The 20,215-nt window shown below is 37.0% G+C and overlaps 3 protein-coding genes across 4 annotated transcripts; 2 read left to right on the forward strand and 1 right to left on the reverse strand.

Annotated features, from left to right (window-relative positions):
* The first annotated feature begins 895 nt into the window (after positions 1-895).
* On the forward strand, positions 896-3,197 carry LOC137966894 (large ribosomal subunit protein eL20). Its single transcript, XM_068813467.1, has 4 exons — positions 896-993; positions 1,310-1,425; positions 1,559-1,622; positions 2,666-3,197. The coding sequence occupies exons 1-4, from the start codon at positions 979-981 to the stop codon at positions 3,005-3,007; spliced, it is 537 nt and encodes a 178-aa protein (XP_068669568.1). The 5' UTR covers positions 896-978; the 3' UTR covers positions 3,008-3,197.
* Positions 3,198-7,726: 4,529 nt separating this feature from the next.
* Positions 7,727-10,965, forward strand: LOC137933938 (3-hydroxyisobutyryl-CoA hydrolase-like protein 5). Of its 2 annotated transcripts, XM_068778115.1 has the most exons (16): positions 7,728-7,887; positions 7,998-8,078; positions 8,269-8,352; positions 8,437-8,505; positions 8,617-8,680; positions 8,768-8,841; positions 8,929-9,012; positions 9,095-9,179; positions 9,268-9,353; positions 9,462-9,589; positions 9,698-9,758; positions 9,838-9,936; positions 10,175-10,276; positions 10,374-10,415; positions 10,498-10,604; positions 10,678-10,965. In XM_068778115.1, exons 2-16 carry the CDS (start codon positions 8,049-8,051, stop codon positions 10,733-10,735), a joined length of 1,173 nt encoding a protein of 390 aa, XP_068634216.1. In that variant the 5' UTR covers positions 7,728-7,887; positions 7,998-8,048; the 3' UTR covers positions 10,736-10,965. The 2 variants fall into 2 exon arrangements, with proteins under 2 accessions (XP_068634299.1, XP_068634216.1); XM_068778198.1 differs by having other exon boundaries at positions 7,727-8,078.
* On the reverse strand, positions 10,962-16,472 carry LOC137933871 (protein VACUOLELESS1). Its single transcript, XM_068777990.1, has 15 exons — positions 15,449-16,472; positions 15,075-15,365; positions 14,514-14,653; positions 14,214-14,319; positions 14,025-14,117; positions 13,336-13,425; positions 13,106-13,219; positions 12,885-12,992; positions 12,715-12,791; positions 12,565-12,619; positions 12,279-12,460; positions 11,946-12,075; positions 11,762-11,864; positions 11,470-11,567; positions 10,962-11,344 (listed from the first exon to the last, which is right to left on the reverse strand). The coding sequence occupies exons 1-15, from the start codon at positions 16,226-16,228 to the stop codon at positions 11,186-11,188; spliced, it is 2,526 nt and encodes an 841-aa protein (XP_068634091.1). The 5' UTR covers positions 16,229-16,472; the 3' UTR covers positions 10,962-11,185.
* Positions 16,473-20,215: the final 3,743 nt, after the last annotated feature.

Here is a 20,215-nt window from a genome sequence, read left to right on the forward strand (position 1 = left end):
GTCTATTCATCACAGATAAAAAAGAATTTAAAAAATAACTAGGACAAATCTATGTAGCAAAATTCTTGGATGTTTTGAGAATAAAGTTTGATGTAATTCGAGTTCTCTTTCTTATTTTTTCCTATTTTTTCTCCTATTTTATACCTTTTTACAGTCTACTATAAATTATTATAGAGTTTGTTTTATTAAAAAATGACTGTTAACATTTCCAACTTTGTTGAAAGGGTGAGGGAAAGCTTCCTCATCCTTGCCTCCATCTTTATAAGTAATTAAATCTTATTATTTTAAAAAATAAAGTATTACTTGTATTTAATTATAAAACCGAAAAATTATTATTTCAATTAATATTTATTGTTCAATTACTTTTTACTAATTTAGAGCTAGATTGTATCCTTTAGATTTTAATTATAAGGCCACTCTTGAAGACACAACATGTAAGATGGCCTCATGCCATTTAACAATTAAGCTTTTAATATTTAATCCAAAATTAAAAATTAAAAATCATTTATATTAAGAGAGACTTTCCTCCTACATTGCTCTAGTAAATATGGATAAATTTGAATATGGTAAAAAAAGTCATAAATTTTTAAGTAATTATAAAAAACTAAAATGAGGCTAAAATTTCTTTATTTTTTCTCAATTATTATTATTTTTAATTATGAAAAATCATTTATGGGCAACTTAGATAGGTTAGAAACAAATAAATGTGTAAATCTCACAGAGATGTCGATGATGATTTAATGGTCTAATGGGTCCTTGGGCCCCGAAGAGGCAAGGATGTGGGACCACTGTCCCGACGCAATCGACGGACGACGGTGCCGCGGATCGTGCAACTAGGTACGACTTGAGGTTAGGGTTTTACGAAGTGTGCGGAACTGAGGACTATAAAGTGAAACCCAAACTCACTCGGCCTCCGATTTCCCTCCAGAGAGAAGGGGCTTCAAAGCTAGGGTTTCGAACGTTCTTCTCTCTGCAATCATGGTGACTTTCAGGGTGAGTTCCTCATTCCTTCTGCCCCCTCCTTCGAAAATTGTGGATCTCTTCCCGAAACTACTCATCTCGTCAGTGGTTTCATCTTTTTCTAGTAAATGCATAAATGTAGCTTTTTTAGCATTGAAATTACGTTTTCGTCGGTTTGATGCTTTTATTTGAAGATCATAGTTATCGGATCTGCATGTTTTTTGTTTCATGTTGTCGTTTACTTATCTCACCTCTGTTTCTTACTTCGACTTTGCAACTTCTTAGATTAGTGCTCTGGATTTCTTTGATATTGTGGTGTTTATGGTCTCACGTTGTTTTCTTTCTTCAGTTCCATCAATATCAGGTGGTAGGAAGAGCTCTTCCGTCACCCACAGATGAACATCCCAAGATCTACAGGATGAAATTATGGGCGACTAACGAGGTTCGCGCTAAATCAAAGTTCTGGTAATGAACCGAGTACCTAATTGATGTCACGCTTGTTTATGCGTGGTTTCTTTTTGTCCTTTTCATTTAATTATCTTTAACTTGCTTTCGATGTTTGTTTAGTAGTCTGTCCTCATCGGGTGTGTTTGTGTAGGTATTTCTTGAGGAAGCTGAAGAAGGTTAAAAAGAGCAACGGGCAAGTGCTTGCCATAAATGAGGTATTTTGACACTTCCGTGTGAGATTATATGTTTATTTATCAAGGTTATATGTTTTGTCTATTAATTCACTGTGATTGTTGGGGTGAATTTCTGAAAATAATTACGTGTGTTGTGAAAAATGTACGTATTAGATAATCAGTTTTAGTGTGCATCAGCTAATGTAAATGAAGGATACCAGATATGTACCTAGATTTGGATTTCTTATTCTCTTTGGCATCCAACTATATCAAAACATCGACATTGTCATAGCTTTAAGTTGTTTTACGGCTTGCTATATCCAGAAATGCTAACTGTGTGTTGATGCTGTAATTTCTGAAGGCCAACATCTATTGGTTATATTATTTATGTTGCATCTGATAAAGTGATCTATATATATGACATAGCTTGTCTTCTTCTTTAAATTGTTTGCAAGTGAAGCTGGCCTCGGTGTGTTTGTTCAAACATTTCTGATACATCACTTGGATATTTTATCTTTTGTTTCTTGATGAATTTTGGATTAAATACTGTTATGTCTTTGAGTTTGATTCCACACTGTGGGGAACATGGGCTTCATGTTGTTGGTTGCATTCAAGTGACCTTTTGTGAATTTGAGTGGAACTATGCAAAGATAGGTTGTTGACTTACCCAACTCTCTGAGAAAGAACTTGTGCTTTTAGGCATTTTTGTAAAGTTAGTTTTCTATGTTTTCATTGTACACTTGTAGTTGTTGCTTTTGATACAAGTGTAAGATAAGAAGATTAATTGCTATTTATTTTGTATGCTTTTTTAAATCTTCATGTAGAGTATAATTTTTCTATTTTTATTGATTTGATTCCTGCAATATGCACTTAAGCAGGATTTTTATTTCAAAGAGGTTTATGATAATTGCATGTAAGATTCCTGGTTATCCACTAAAAGCACATGCAAATTGTTTTTCTCCCATAATGCTTAATTGATTTAATGTCTCCTCTATCATGGTATTTATGATCGAAAATTTACTGCAGTGATATATTAGTTTACTTTTCAAGTTCTTTTTACACAATCATGTTGTTGTGTGTCGCAGATTTTTGAGAGGAAGCCTACAAAGATCAAGAACTATGGAATCTGGTTACGATACCAAAGTAGGACTGGCTATCACAACATGTACAAGGAGTATAGGGATACTACTCTTAATGGAGGTGTTGAGCAGATGTACAACGAGATGGCTTCTCGCCACAGGGTAAGGTCCCCGTGTATACAGATCATCAAAACTGCAACAGTCCCTGCTAAGTTGTGCAAGAGAGAAAGCACCAAGCAGTTTCATGACTCCAAAATCAAGTTTCCTTTGGTGTTTAAGAAGGTTAGGCCACCATCTAGGAAGCTTAAAACCACATACAAGGCATCAAGGCCCAATCTATTTGTGTAATCTTGGAGAATTATGTTTGAAATTTTGCTCTGCCAGATCAAATCTTGCCAAAGACCTATGCAGTTTAGTTGCAACCTTATTTTGTGTGGAATTTTGTTTGTGTTTTAAACATTAGTCTATTTGTTTGCCCTATCATCTTTAATTATTGTATGTTTGAGATGGTTAGATTATTGCTTGCATATGGAGTTCATTTTTTTTGCTATCACATTTTCATTTTTAACCTTCAGTCTTCGGTACGAGTTTTGTTTTCTTTTTTTGAAAATTTGAGTGTATGTTGCTATTCATGCTATGAAAGTAGGTTTTCTTCTGTGGTTAATATATATACGGAATTCTAAATGCTGTCTTTGAGGCAACTTTGCCGAGGTGACCAGTCTTGTTGGTTTTCCTCTTTTTCCCTGTTGCCTATATCAAACTAGGTTACAGCTTATTGCTTGAAGTTGATTTATTTATTCATTAGGTCAATGAAAAGCACGTGAGCCCACATTGTACTAGTACGCCTCCTCCATTAGTATTTCAGTAATGTAATGTATCTGTGTGATGAAGTTCTTAGAGGCAACTTTGCCGAGGTGATCAGTCTGGTGTTGGTTTTCCTCTTTTTCCCTGTTGCCTACATCAAATTAGGTCTTAACTTTGGTGCTCAAGTCGATTGATTCCTTATTTGGTCAATGGAAAGCATCTGAGCCCACATTTTGCTAAAGAATTTTTTTTGCCTTTACTGTGGAATTTTAGTTATTAGGGTCTAGTCACTTATTCTATCATTTGCGAGTAATGTTTATTTTTTTATGTTTGGCTTGATCTACACAATGAAGGCCTTTGCGGGGTGATTGGTATACAAGTATTTTTTATTTCATTTGCTTGACAGCTTGGACATACTTTTGGGCCTAAGGAACGGCCTAGTAGTTGTGTTTTGTAGGTCACTTGAGAAACATTTTTCGTTTTTTTTCTCAGGGATTTTATCATTCCCCTTCCAGCCAGACATTTGCTTTGTGCATTTATATTTTCATTAGGTTTGGCTGTTTGAAGGATCTTTTAACCTGGTAGATGTTTCGAAATCCCTTTTTTTTAATACTATTGTGAATAAAAACTGGTGCCAAGGACGGATCCCAAAGTTCAGTTTGGGTTCCATAATGTTTTTGAGATCGACATCTTTTTCAGTGTCATTCTTGGAAATTTTGTGTCCATCATTCTTGGTAAATCTTTGTTACTATCTCCGTTTAAAATGTATTTGAAATTTTTCGAAGTTTGAAGAAAGTGTTTTTCCTACATTTATATGCTTTTTGTACATAACATTAGGAAGAAAAGTTTCTTTAGTTTATAACTCTCAGTGTACATATATGATTACACATATTTTAGCAAATGAATGAAGAAAAGATGGAGAAATGATATTGTTTTATGCCACTTTAACCGGTCAATATCTGATTTGCGACTCTTGTGTGCCTCTCTATTATTTCTCGGTTCAGTTGCTAAATCTGCACTGATTTCTTTTTGACATATTTGAAAACAAAACCCCTTTTTCTCTCTATTTAGTCTTCAATCCTGAGTTTTGATGATTCAACAAAAGCGAAAGAATGTTTGTTGGCTCCTTGTATGTATTAACCTAGTATCAGAACTATGTTTTGTTTAAATAAAAATTTGTTAGTTTCGTGATTATTACAATTTTTTTTATCATTTTTGCTCTTATCTATAGGCTATAGCTTTTCCTTTTATCCTCGTCAATCAAATAACAACCAATTAATAGAGGACTTTGGTTGGCCATAACTATATTTTAAGAAGATATGAGCAGTGTTTTGTGTTAGGGTGAGTTTCCGGATGTTTGCCTTGTGCAAATGTTTAACCCCCGACCCAACCTGCCTAGGTTATGTATTAGGAACATTTCCAAAATTGTATTGATTACTCAAGGAGTACCTCATGACCATTCTGATAGTAAGGAGGCTACCCGTTGTTTCTTCCATCAAAAAACACAAGAGACACTTTCAGAAGCATCATCCCAAAGGGAAGGTTTGCCTTAAGAAGACAGGGAATGCCATTTCTATGATGTATTTTGGAATTAATATGATTGAAATATCTTATAACACATGGTGGATTTATTATGATTCTAAAATCCATATTTTTTTTTACCATATAGAACTTCTTGAATAAAAGGGAATTGATGAAAAGTGAATGAAGCTTATATTCAGGCAATCATATGCTTTCGCATGTGGAAGCCATTGAGACTTACAAACCCATTTCGAGTACTGACTTTTGTTTTGGAAATAGAATGAACAATTTATATTATAAGCTTTTCCATAAATTTAATTTTCGTATCAAAGGCTTTTTTACCATTGGCTTTTTCATTTAACTTTTATGTTAGTTCTTTTACTTTGTTGAAAACCTCAGTTGTTAGTGGCAATGATGCAATGGATAATACTTTATTCGAAGTTTATTTAAATAATTTTGTTTTTTATAAGTGGATGATTATGTATGGTAATGCTAAAAGTAAATATTGTGTTATGAATGAGAAATCTTCCGGGTTATGACACTGAACATTGTAACACATCTCCATTGAGAGAATAAAAAAGTTAATAAATCCTCAAATTCTTGAATCATTGACTTTATTTACGTTGATTCATATGTGAATTGCATTAATAGTAAGTAGACCAACAAGAAATAAAAAAAAAATTGTCAAGAGGAGTTCTAACATATTATAAGTAATTCACAAATATTTTTACACTTGATATAAGCACGATTGATAAAAAAATACTTAAATCTCTTTATTGATACTTATTCACGATATATGTATCTTTATATGCTTTATAACAAGAATAAAATATTGGATATTTTTTTAAATTTATAAAATAGAGATAGAAAAATAATGTGAAACACACATTAAAATCATGAAATCAAATAGAGATAAAAAACATTATAATGTATATGGGAAAAGGATAAATACTTTGATCCATTTATTAAGTTTCTTCAAGAGCAAGTTATTGTAATACGATATATTTTATCTGGCAACTAGACCAAAATGGCAATTGTTTATATTTTAAATTGAGTTTCGACTAAGGTAGTTCCTAAACACACATTTGAATTATGAAAAGGTCAACCATTGAAATTATAATTATATACGCATTTAAGTCGGGTTTTTTAATCCATAAGAAAGGAAATTAGACCCTAAGTTTGTTAATATATATTTTATTAGATATGCTAAAAAGTCTAATGGATACAAATTTTATTGCCATTCTCGTATCACTAAGTTTGTAAAAATTTAGAAAATGCTAATCTTTCAAAGAAATATTCCTTTAGTATCACTATGATATTAATTGCCAATTTTGACTTAGAGTTACATGAAATGCATGTGAAAACGATTTTCCTCAATGAAAATTTAGAAGAAAAGGTTTATATGAGGTAATATAAAGGGTTTATCTCTAGTATCGATGCTCACCTACTTTCAATCTTTAGAAGTCCATATAAGAATTAAAACAAGCCTACCATCCCCGTTTAAAATTTTATAATGTTGAGAACAATATGAATTAATATATATTATATCAAAAAGTTAGTGGGAGTAAAATCACGTTTTTAGTTTTATGTGTGAACGATATCTTCTTTTTATAAGAGATTATATAACGGATTATCTAAGATGTAGATAGGGATGATTTTGAAGCTCATACAATGAGTAACATAATGGTCAAATACTATTTATTTAAAGACAACTTATTAATATGTTAACATATTTTTATGGATTTCAAAATTATCTTATACTTTAATAAAAAAATAAATTAAATTTTTTTTTCACCCCCTTTATTTATAAAATGCCCATGCCATTAAATGCTACTGAAACACTTGCTGGATGTCAATAAGTAGGGGTGGTATCGAACTGAGCCAAACTTGAACTTGCATATGTTCGAGCTTAGTTGATCTACATTCTTTGAACTCGAGTTTGAGCTCGAACTCGAACCCCAAAATTTTTAATCGAGCTTAACCTCGAGTTTGAGGTGGGTTTAAGCTTTAACTTATATTTAAAACTACAAAAAAAAAAAAAAAAAAAAAAAAAACTATTCTGATGAACTTTAGTACCATTGAACTGAAGCTATAAAAGAGGAGTCCAAAACTTTGCAATAACGCATACTAATATATAATAACTAATTTAATAGACCTAAAAAAAAGAGCAAATACCTCCAATAATAGTATTATTCGATTAGCAAACAATAACATTAGATATTGAGAGACTTAAAAGGTCTGAATTGATTATCTTTGATTTTTGAAGTAAATAAGAATAACTATCAACCAATTAAGAGTGAGAATTAATAAAAATAATTAGAGTAAAAAGATATTTTCATAAAAAAATTGTACTAAGTAGTTGGCTCATGAGCTAACAAGTCAGGCAAGCCAAACCAATTTTTTTTTAGCCGAGTTCGAATGGTTCACCAAATCAACTTGCTCGACTGAACTACGCTTGCCGGTAAATGGTCCTTGCGGCGCTAATCGTCCTCCTAACTGTGCTACGGTTGATAGTGAGCTCCGCGCATTCACGGATCATCAAAATAAGTAGGTGCGGTAGGTGAGGTAGACGGGGGTTGGAGACGTGCAAATTATTCCAAGTAGCTACCTCTTTCTTTTCTCTTCTCGTTCGAAATTTACACCAATTTCGGCTGCAAAAACTTACATTATCGAAATCTTGTCCCTATTCCGTGCTTTATTGGTTCAGGACAGCAGAAATTAACGATAATATCAACAGAAAGGTGTCCACTGTTTAATGTTAACATGGTTTTCTGATTAAAAATGAGAATCACAATCGTCCGTCCACCCACCTACTTCCACTGAACCTTTTTCGTTTCGCATATCTTCCCTCCTTCCGCGGTCTTTGGTGCTTCAAAGTTTCCAATCAATTCCCCGCTTCTCCTGTGAGTTTTATTTCTCTCACATTTAGTATCTGTTAGTTATTCTAAGTCCAGTTTTCATTTGGTCCTTTCGATCTCTGTTGTTCTCATCTTCTCTATTCGACCCTCTGTAGGGTTTTCCTTTCTTTTCACTCTGTGGTAGTTAAACCGGTCGTGGAATTGGAATGGCACAAGAATCCAATAACCCAGAAGAGGTACTACTCGATCTTATTGAAATTCTGGGAGAAGGTTATCTAGCAATAACATAACTTATCTTAGATAGTTCGGTTCATTGGCACAACGCATACAGTTTTTTCTCAGCTTGAGCTGTATTCTCCAAATTGATGTCTGAGTAATTCCATGTTTTTTAGATAACATATGAACGTGTTTCTCTCTTCTGTTTAGGTTGTTCTTGCAGAAGAGATAAACCATGTTAGGGTGATCACCTTAAACCGGCCCCGTCAACTGAATGTCATTTCTTCCAGAGTGGTATGTTCGCAAATTTGGGTTCATTTCTGTAAGTAAATAAATGGGGATTGAAGATTACTGTTTTCCAATTGGATCAACGATCAGGTTTATCTTCTTGCGGAGTACCTCGAAAAATGGGAGAAAGAAGATGACACGGAACTTGTGATAATTAAGGCTAGTACTATATCCAGTTTTCTTGGAAATCGTATAAATTCTTCAGGAAATAGCTTTCTGTTCGTTATCTTCTTATTTCAGTTGGTTACGTTAGTTATGGATTTTAACTAGGGTGCTGGGCGTGCTTTTTCTGCTGGAGGGGATCTGAAGATGTTCTACGAAGGGAGAACGACACGTACGTGACTGGCTCCCTCTTGCCCTCAGTTGTTGTTGATATTGCTATTACAGAAAATGCTTATCAAATCAGTGGTCTTTTTGACAGATGATTCCTGTCTTGAAGTTGTATATAGAATGTACTGGTTGTGCTACCACATCCACACGTACAAGAAACCGCAGGTACAAGAGTTGTATAATCAATTTTAAAATTCAACCAAGAATGGTTGATTTATACTGATGATCGCCAATGGTTGATTTTGACGCAAGGTGGCTCTTGTTCATGGAATCGTCATGGGTGGCGGTGCATCACTCTCTGTTCCCATGAAGTTCTCTGTTGTGACTGAGAAAACTGTGCGTGCTTACAGACTAATATATTAATATCATCATTGTGGATTTTCTGTTTTCTGTATTCTGGTCTTTCATTTTTTGGCAGGTTTTTGCTGTGCCTGAAGCAAGTATTGGATTTCACACAGACTGCAGCTTTTCTTACATTCTCTCCCATCTTCCTGGACACTTGGGTACATTCATGCTTCTTGTTTGATTGTCTGGATATTTAGAGAAAGGTTTTGGTGTTCACAGTATAACCATCCATGTACAACTCTGCAGGGGAATTTTTGGCCTTAACGGGTGCTAGACTGAGTGGGAAGGAGATGGTTGCAGCAGGTCTAGCAACTCATTTTGTCTCCTTTGAGGTACAATTCTTCATTTAGTTCCATCTAGCTGCGAACTCTCTCTTGCTTCATACTGTCAAGACCTACATGTCATTACTAATGGGGTTATGGTGATTGTTGATGTGGCAGAAATTGTCTGAGCTTGAAAGACGTTTAATTAGTTTGAACTCAGGCGATCCGAAGTCAGTCAAATCAGTCATTGAAGAATTTTCATTTGATGTTGAAGCTGGTGCAGAAAGTATCCTACATGAAAGCAAGTAATGTGATCTGAAGCTCATAAAAAAACAATCAACCCGATCTTGTTGATACACACTTAGAGATGATATTTAAAACAGGTTAACAAACATGTGTGTACTTTCTTTCAGACTGTCAGTAATCAACAAATGCTTCGCAATGGAATCAGTAGAGGAGATTCTGCAATCATTTGTGAGTTCAAGTGCTCCAAACCTTTTAACAGAATATCTTTTAAATACAATTGACCTTGCATCCGATCCTTAATGCACAGGAAGCCGAGGCAAAAGAAGAAGGCAATGGATGGATAACCACATTTCTCAAGGGCTTGAAAAGATCTTCTCCTACTGGATTGAAGATAACATTAAGATCTGTAAGCATTTCTCTTAGTAAAAATAATAATTTATAATTGCAGCAGTATATGTATTTTGTTTGTCTACGTTGTGCTTGGCATTGAATAGTTGAGAACATCTACAGTGGCTAAGTTTGTGCAAAAACTATAGCTTTGGCAGTATACCAACTATTTCATGTACATGAGTTTCAATCTTTTTATGTTATATATGCTAGGATCTATCTGTGAGATTACATTTTCCATTTGTTTGTCATTCCAGGTTCGAGAAGGCAAGGGAAAAACACTTTCTGAATGTCTTAAGAAGGAATTCAGACTTACAATGAATATACTAAGATCAATAATTTCTGGAGATGTCTATGAGGTAATGAACAGGATAACTTAAGCTTCTTTGGAGTGCAGAAATATGTTTATGTCAATTATCCTGTCCCAGTAATGTTTTCTTACTTCTGATTGAATAGGGAATTCGAGCTGTTACAATTGAAAAAGACAATGCTCCTAAGGCACGCTGAACCTTCTCTCTCTCTCTCTCTCTCTCTCTCTCTCTCTCTCTCTCTCTCTCTCAAGTGTGTTATATTTATACAGTGGGAACTACCAGAGCTTGATGAAGTTACGAACGAGAAGTTGGACCTCGTTTTCCAGCCATTCGAAGAGGAATTTGAGCTGCAAATTCCAGACCAAGAAGCAAGCAGGTTAGTCTTTTTTCAACATAAAAATGATTATTCTTCCCATATTCTTTGGCTGATATTCATAGTTACGTTACAGGTGGACAGGCAAGTTTGAGAATTCTGTCTATCAAAGCCGTAAAACTCGAGCGAATTGATTGTAGTTTGTCATTTCTTTCCCTTGCAATAGATAGCCTCATTTGTATCTCTCCCTTTTCACGGTTAATGTGGAACGATTGGAAGAATAAGAAAAGGTTATGCAGCCTCTTGATTCATGGATTCTCTAATGTCCGGTTGGGATATGACAATTGTGTTAATGATTTGTTGCAAAACCACCTTAAAGGCCGTGTAAATAAACGTTCAACTTGATGCAATTAACCATGGTACGTGTGCTGCATCCAGCGTAGAAACACAGCTTTGTTCTATCCATTTCTTAAGGTAATATTCATACAAACGATTTGAGACACATAAGAAGTAATAACCTTGGCCAAAAGCACCTCTGGGCACAGTAGTCTGATTCACCCAGTAGCCGAGGTTGGTTATTTACATTCGGCGAATTTTCCTTGCCACATACGGTTAGCAAAGAATAAACTACACAACAAGTTGGATTATGAAACTCCTTGAAATGATGATCGCAGTGTATCAAAGATGGAACTAGCTGCTGCATTTTGAGATAAAGTCAACTTCAAGCGGCCAAGCAGTTCTCCATCTTTAGACTGAGATGCAGCCTCTGCAGCTTCCTTTGCCATCCCAATCCGAGCATAAGACTACCAATAAACATTCATAAATTTAGCTCTCAGTTATTGTTCAATGAAAACATGAGCAGAACACAAAGTTCACAGCATCTTCCAATGTTGATTACAATGATGAAACTGTGTAAATAGTCTAATACCTCAGCTCTTTCTCGAGGATCGGAAAGCTTTGGAATGTATTTTAGAGCTTCAGCTCTCTCATCTGCATCAATGCATGCCTCCACAAATGGCCTATATCCTTTTTATTTCAAAACAATTAAGACATGTCAAAAACAGTGCAAGAATCTAATGAGATGAAATGATCAGTTATGTATGTCACTTAAGACATGCTTTAGAACTATTACAGTTTTTTCATATCATTACTTCTTTGGATTTGTTAAAAACAAATTCGAGTACAAGCCTTTCTGTGAAAATTGAAACTCGCAATGTTACCTATAGGAGGTCTCTTCTCTTTGGAGAATTTTTCTAGGGCCTCCCAGTCTCTGACTGTAGCCAATGCAAAAACTTTGAGCCAATACCATTTCTTCTCTGATACCTGTATTAAAAAATTAATTTCACAATTATAAGAATTGCTAAAACGAAAAGGGACAAAATGCTAATGGGAAAAAGGGACAACCTTAAATTCTGCTTTTACTTTTAGTGCTGCCCGATGGTTGCCCAGGACAATGCATGTACGAATTGTGTCACTGATACTAGAGTCAACAAAAATGGCCTGCTTCGTGCTCACTTCTAGTTCATGTTGCAATCTGATGGGGGAAAATTTAATGTTAAAAGATGCACAGGGGAAGTGCATTTCAGTAGAATAAAGAAATAGAGCAAGGAGGTTTTAATGATGCTATACTTGTAAAGAAAAAGAAGTTGCCTGCATTTGCAGGGAGTAATTGTAAGAAAATAAAAATAAACTAAACTAGATGTTGTCCAATGGTTTAAGACTTTTAACTACTCTTACCTCAACAATTTGGCATGCTCTTCAGCAGCTTTTGATTCGAAAGCATGTTCCTTAGTCTCTGCAAAAAGATGTTGAGCATCCTCAATTAGTTTTATTCGAGGACCGTGCAGGGGGGATCCTTTACTTGCCATTGCATTATTTGCAATCTCAAATGACTCCTTCCACAAAAGCATTGCAAATTCCTACAAATGCCAAAGGACCCAAAATTGAGCAAGTGCTATTACCACATTTAATAATACAGTAAAATCAGTCTCTTTTTCTTTTGGGAGATAAAGTTAACACATACAGGAAGTTGGCCTGTTGTCAAAAGGAAGTTTTTCAGAAATTCACGCTTATGGGACCTGAAAAAATGCACAAGGAAATAAATGCTTAGGAGAAGACAATAAGTACTCAAGCCATGTCAAACTAATGCAGGGTAAAGAATAATATACCCTACCTTGCATATGTTATAAATAAATCACGAGCCAAAGGTCTAGCTTGAATCATTCCAAAAAACTCCATAGGAGGCAGTTTCTGAACCATTAAAAGAAATTGATAAAATTAATGAGTCCCCTACAGTAATTTTAATATGTCTTATTTATTTATGCATCATTTCAAACAAGCTACCATGTGCCATATATGAAAAAGAGCAAGATAAACAAGGTCTGTATCACCACTTTCTGTTGCTTTCATCAGAGCAGTATCCTCCTCCCCAATACTTAACAGGAGTGGTACCTGATCCCAGAATATCAATAAAGATCATTGGTTCTGAAACTCACTCCAATTACATAAGATCATGTTTTAATAAGAACATCTTTTTGCAAACAAGATAAACTTTAAAGGTCAACCTGTTTGGAAGAATGTGGTTCATGTTCAACAAGCATAGCAGCTAATTTGCGGCGACCACTCTTATCTGCATGAGCTGCAACTGCTGCATAAGATATGCTTTTGCAGAGTTTTAGCTGAAATACAGAAAATTGACAGCTCATTGTTGATTAATAAAGAGCATTTTGACCCCCAAAAAGGTAAACGACACAGACTAAAGAGAATTATCTGGTATTTGCAAGATAAAGCAAACCTTATCTAGCAAAAGTTCAAGAAGAGTTGCATCAGGAATAACCAATGAAGCTGTTATTTTTGCACATGCCCAGTGCATTATCACCACCTCCTGAAACAAAAGACCAAAAAAAAAGTGTAAGGAGAGAAAGCTCCATAACTACAATGAGCCTGTTACCTGTGAATATCTGACTCTGTCTACACCATGTGTCGCTCTAAATTTTGACATCAAAGCCTGAGCCACCAGTGACCATGGACAAAGAGATATGAAAAATTCAAAGTTCATCAGTTTTAAGTATACTTAATCAAAGGATGACCAATGTCACCAGCAAACGATGATTCTAGTGTTCCAGATCTTCTTTTAATGGACATTCAAGCCTAGGGATATTGTTGGTGGCCTACCAGAAAATGAAACAAGGTTGCAGCCACTAGCCAGTGGAACAACACCACAAGGTACAAAAGCTGCTTTCAGTAATCCAGAAAAAATAGGGAGTGGATGGTGTTTCAAAACAGTGAGATACAATTGACTTTCAGGCACATCATTTAAAGCATAGGCAAAGGTATGGCATTTTGGGTGGTCAGTTTCTTTGTGCACAAGATTTAAGTAATCAAAGTAGATAGCTTGACAAACTCTAATCACAAATAATTATAAAGAAGATTAGTTGATAGGATGGGTCTAAGCACATCCTGAAGTAGCTAATTATAAGTTACCTGATTTAACCCAAGAAAATCAGAGATCCGCAGAGCCAAAAGGTGAAGATGGGCATTAATCAATCGGCTAATCAGGACTGGTGCTGTAAGTAACTGAAAATTAAGAGGCATAAGCTGCTGTTAAAGGAAAATATATAAATTTTTGAGGGACAATATCCAAAGAACATAGGTGAATATGAAAAAGTAGACCTTATATTGCTGTATACTGAGAGGAATGCCAATCTCATGGTTGTGCACAGCATTTAACACTCGCAAAGTTTTGCACATCTCTTGAAGTAGATCACGTTTAAACTGGCTGCCAAAGCCAACTGGGTATCATTATTGAAAGCATAATCAGAGAAAAACAATTTGTTTGAGAAGTCCCAATTATTGGAAAAGGAAAAAAAAATGGCACGCCAATCAATATTTGTTTATTATGGTATGATCAAATCCATCCAGAAAAAAAGGACTTAAAAGATATGATCAAGAAATAAATACAGAGAAACCAACCTGCAGAATGCCTGACCATAGCTAGCAGCTCTCAACAATGTCCTTTGACGAGAAATATCAAATTCATGACCAGCTGCATCTATACAAGCTTCAACAGCCTTAGGCAATGAAGCTCGAATCAGCCGCAAATTCTCATCTGCCTGCCAAATAGGTCCTCGTTAAGAACTATTGGCATATTATTTGGCCCCAGTTTCCTGACAATAACTGGTGACCCTGTTGTAGAGTGTCCTAGATACTTTCATAAGCATTACATTTTCATCTTGGAAATAAAGACCCGGTTGATTAATCTTGAGTGCAACAATAACCAAAGACAGCAAAAAGTAATGCAAGAATATATATTATCTTAGTTTAAACAATCCGGTGCAGGTGAATCCAACAGAAATAAAACCTTGTTCCAACCCAACATGGAATTCTTCAGAAACATAAAGTTGGAGCTCAGTATTAAATTTCGAACGATAGCCAAAAACTAAAAACAGAAAGTTTAGGCTAAAAGATACACAGGGCAAGTAGCTTCTGAAAATCCTGCAAGAAGTGCAGGGGACTTTATAAAATACAACATACCTTAGCACTACGGCGGTCGAAGTGATCCAAGGCATCATACAGCAAAGCTGCTGGTTCTGTGCTTCCAATTTTAAAAATTGAGACAGTGGAATCAGGAACCCTATGTAAGAACTCCATACTTGTATTTGAAAGAATTCTAACTCCGTCACACTCCGGTATAAGAATTATTGCTTCATCATATAGATACCGTACCGGCTCTCCATATGGCCCCACCATCAATAGCATCTCGTCCCAGTAGAGCAGTATGCTATCCCTTCCACACCACACTAGCTGCTCTGGTGGAAGAGCTGACTGCAGGGGACAGAAATTATAGAAACAATGAGAAGATGAAAAAACTAAATAATAAAAACACATTCCAAAGTCGAGGCTTTCACCTCACAATTGTACTCGAAAATAATTCTGGTGAAATCTATACTGGTAACAAGCAGCCGCCCATCATGTGTGAATGAAGCAATCATCGTGCCGTTCCTCGAAACAGCCATCTTCTGTAACGGACCAATTGCGACTCCCAATTGCTCCACTTGTTCTTCATCAACCTGCAGCACATAGTCATTCACCGCAAGAAGCACCTCCACATTCCCTTCCTTTATGTACTGTGGATCAATTACAGCAACACAGAGCGGGTACTCCTCCAATGTGGGGTCGGCCAATTTTGTGGGTGTCGGATTTTTGAAATCAGAAATACAGAAAATTTGGTTTCCTTCGGTGAGACACACCATGCCGTTGCCCCAGAAGACGCACTCAACCACGTTCTGCTCGAAGCATTCCTTTCCCATGGAAATTGGTGGGTCAATCGGCTCGGCGTGTACGTTGTAGCGATAGACAGTGCCGTCCTGCACGACGCAGACGAGAGTCTGATCATCCGTCCAGGACATACCGATGAGGCGGCCACCGGGACGATCCCAGACAGAGGAGGCGAGGGAGACGCCGGCACAGTTGAAAATGTGGAGCTTACGCCGGGCGGACTCGGCATACAGCTGGACGATCTTGGAGTCGTCGCGGATGGCTGCAATTGGACCGCCGAAGGGGGCGCAGGCGATGCGGTGGCGGGTGAGGTCTATGCGGTTCCATTGCATAGAATAGATTTCGGGCTTGCGGTAGTAGACATTGTAGAGGAGTTGCCACTCGGCAGCCACAGACACCGCAGCGTCCATAGATGAAGATGATTGCTATCAGTTAGGGTAAAGATTCAGAGATCAACAGGGGCGACGGGCACATTTGGAATTGCGAAAACACCAAATTATGGATCTTTTTCTGGCATCCATAGAGAGGGTCACGGGAACGAAGACGGCGTGAGAAAGAGATCGCAGAGCACAGACAGGGAAGTCGAAACCGGAAAAGGCCCGGCGCTGTGCTTTAATTTGCTCACAGGTGGTAATGATGGACTCTGGCGCAGGTGGGCACGGGTCAACCCGCCCCCAACCCAGACACTAAACGCAGACCAGAACCCCAACCCTGAAAATAACCAACCCCAAAGGAAATCAGAACTTGTTGACATGACAACTCCTCTGCTTCATTTATTTTGATAAAAAAAATAATTATTGCTTCAGTATTATTATTTTTTAGTATTAGCCTTCAAAAATAAAATTATTATAAATAAATAAATATTTTAACAAAAGTAATTTTAAATAATCCAAATATTTTATATAAAAAATAATTAATTTTTATTTTTAACCTAAAAATCTATAATGGCTGATTTAGAATAAGTGGTTTATTGGTTTTCAGCTATATTTATTTTTTATTTTTATTTATTATATTTTTTCAACTACGTAGATTAGGTATTTCAGCTTCCTTGGGCTTGCCTTTCTAGACACCAGGGAAGTCTGCATCGTTTGAGGCGACCACAGCCCAACCCACCAACGAAACCAAGTCCATCTCCATTACATGAATTTCAAAGCAGTATTTGCCGCCTGGTATTCATCGGGCACTACTCGCACAAGGAAGGCAGTTGTCCAGGTTCATAGTCTTGCAATTTCATGACAGAGCTAATTCCACCCGCGTGGAAAATAGGGAAAATATACTGTCTAAAACCTCGAGGTATTAGTGAGAGGCGTAACAGATCTTATATAAGGATTGGCTTAAACGATACAAATACGGTTCCAGACTCCTTGTACGGGAAATACCCGTGGAAATTCGGTGGCCAAATTCATAGCCTTTAGGGGGGAGCGGGATTCGAACTCGAGACCAACCTGTTTTGATACCATGTTGAAACTAATTACGCTAAAACCTCAAAGCATTAATGAGAGGCGTAATAGGACCTTATATAAGAATTGGCCCGAGCGATACAAATGCAGTGGAATGGCGGCAGCCATGGGTTTGAATCTTGAGGCGAACGATGAAGTGTTTAAAGTGTTTGATGCTTTATGGGAGGTAGTAGTTGTTAATATTAAGTGAAAACCCTTCAATCATTCTTCCTGTTAATCAACTTAAGAAAACCAAACTTCAGTGGCAGCCCGCACAAGACATGGACATATTGTTTCTTTTATATGCTTGTTTGGTTGGGATTCCCAGTTCCAGTCCAAATCAAACTTTTCAGTCTTTATACACACATCTACAGAAAGGGGAGTTAGGTTGAGAGAAGGGCACCTATTTACGCTTCCCTACCAACCATCAAGAGTTTCAATTTTATTTTGTATTAAGATGGTCTTAATTCCAGCTTCCTTATCTTCCACCTCCAGTTCCTATGCATGGCGTGATGCTGACGGCTTGATGTTCTTCTCATGTTACTCAAACCCAGTTTTAATTCAATAAACGTACGTTTTCATCGATTTTCAATTCGTTTTTCTTCTTCGAATCGCATCGTTTACCAGTGCGCCACCTTTACTGAAGACTTTTGTGCGACTGGTGAGAGTCTATGCCTTAATGTACAGAAGCCACATTCATTTGTTTACATCTTCTTCATTGGGCGGTGACTAGTGAGACCGACGCTTCCCATGTTTTCAATGGTCAAAATTTGAAGAGAGACGACGACCCAAAACTCAAATTCCGACGCCTAAACCCCATGAGAAAAATATGCAAATTCAGTATTGAGGGTTTTAACGTTTTCTGCTACTTGCCATTCTCACCCAGAAATTTCTGTTCCTACTATATTCAACCCCCACTATCATTCTATTCTTTAATCTGTATCTGCTTCGATCTACTCACTTAAAAAACTTCAGCCATGCTCTTTCGACAGTTGGAAGTAATTCATGCATCAGTCCGAACTCAACCAAAGAAATCTCTGACGCCATTTCTATGGGTTATTTTTACGTCTTCAGCGACAAATTATATACAGTAATTTGTATCATCGGTTCCGATCTTTCCCATTCCTTGAACTGCAACACCAAATTGCAAGCTTTGGGCTTTCCCCCGTTGTCGCATAACCAAGCATATTATCATCAACACTCCCCATAAAAAGCAAAGAGAAGAGAAAACAAATTTAGATTCACTTTCCCAAGCTTTGTGTAAAGGAATTTTTTTTGTGGAAGAGCGCGTAAACTCAAACATCACATGGGAGACAAAACAACCTTACAAGATGGGAATGTGGGTGTAAATCTATATTATATAACCCGCCACACAAAATCCAATTCCATTCTCTCTTTCTTCTACTCGTCTTTGACTTCAAAAAGCTCGCAGAGAAACGATTAAAAAAACAGACAAACAGCTCGCATAGTTCGGTATGTTTGCCTTCCAATAAAGTTCCTAGTACAGATTTCTCTCCACAGATGTACCGCCCCAAATAAACAATCTCTGGGAAAGCTCTGTTCCCCGTTTATGAGAAGGCAACCTTCTCTAAACAATGAAAACCCAAAGGGGTGGTCAATAAATTTTGATAGGCTTGAGAAACCGAGATGAGTTAATGGCGGACACGATGAAATCAACGTTGAAAGTGTAGAAAATTTTGGGCATTGAAACACTAAAAGACTCGGCTGTTCTCCACTCGTCTCCACTCCACCGGTGCTGCTATTTCCAGTTTCGATCACGTAGATGGTTTCTGCTACAGACGCCGGCATCCAATTCTTCGTTAAGGAGATTGTGCTTTCTGATGCAAATTGATATTTTTTTTTTTCATTTATTGAAACAGGTGGTGAATTATCATGAACCTTGTTGACGATGTATATGTATGAAAAACAAAAAGGGGATGGATGCAAGTCGGGAATACAGAGATTGGACCTGGTCGAAACAAGCTTCTGAACGATCTTTTCTTGTAAAATCGTCCAAAAGGCTTTAGGACCTGAGTTCGTAACCAGCTTAAAAAAATGGAGGAGCCGAGGAAGAAGAACCGACAAGTCATCCATCGCCGGTCTTTCTCCATTTTCCTGATCATCGTCCACTCTCCCAACCCAACTATCAAATGACACAAGTGCCCATCGATTGTGTCCTGAAGGTTTCCTGTATGAAGGGAGAGTATCGTAAATTCCATTGCCGAATCTGACTTATTGACCAAAATTTTTAGGGTGGCCCACCTATGAGGTAAGGGATGGTCGGTGGGGTCACGAAAGATGTGGTTCTCACCTGTAATCGGAATAAATGTTGATCGCGAGCCGGAAGGCGGAATCGGGTGATGTGAATAGCTCTTTGGTTTGACGACTAAAAGGCTCTTCTTCTTTCTCTTGTCTGGCAGGGCCAGGGCCTCAGTCGCAGGGCCGAGCTTTTGGCGAGAAGTGGAGGTTTGACGAAGACAGCTACGGCCTTGGGCTCTCTCCTTCCTCGTTTACATTCGATGCTTTTATTTATTACTTCAACGCGAGTGGCGGGACCCTTTCGCAAAGAGGTAACCGAAAATGGAAATAAAATAAGTACGAATTTTTTTTTATAATCGTCTGAGATTGTTATTGAACTCTCAATTGACAACTCCGATTCTGTTTGTTGAATCACAGTCAAATTCTTCACTATTTAAGCTCGATTCTACCGACTCGACGAAACAAAACAAACAATCTGCTGTTCATCGATTCTCATTTCACAGCAAACTGGACTTCTTTTTAACCTGTGTGATTTTCACTTTCATCCAGTTCGTTCAACACTAGGTAGGGGGTCAAAGCGCAGGAGAAGAGACTTCTGCTTCTTATTCTAATGGGGAGGAAACTGTAAGGAAGAATCCCTACGAGACCAGGTAAACTACCTCGCTGAAACGCCAACTTTAATCTTTTTTTCTCTTTCCC

Source organism: Aristolochia californica, unplaced genomic scaffold (assembly GCF_029961685.1).
Source record: "Aristolochia californica isolate CCGP_79_NKW_82.1479 unplaced genomic scaffold, dmAriCali1.0.hap1 SCAF_1, whole genome shotgun sequence".
Lineage (NCBI taxonomy): Eukaryota > Viridiplantae > Streptophyta > Magnoliopsida > Piperales > Aristolochiaceae > Aristolochia > Aristolochia californica.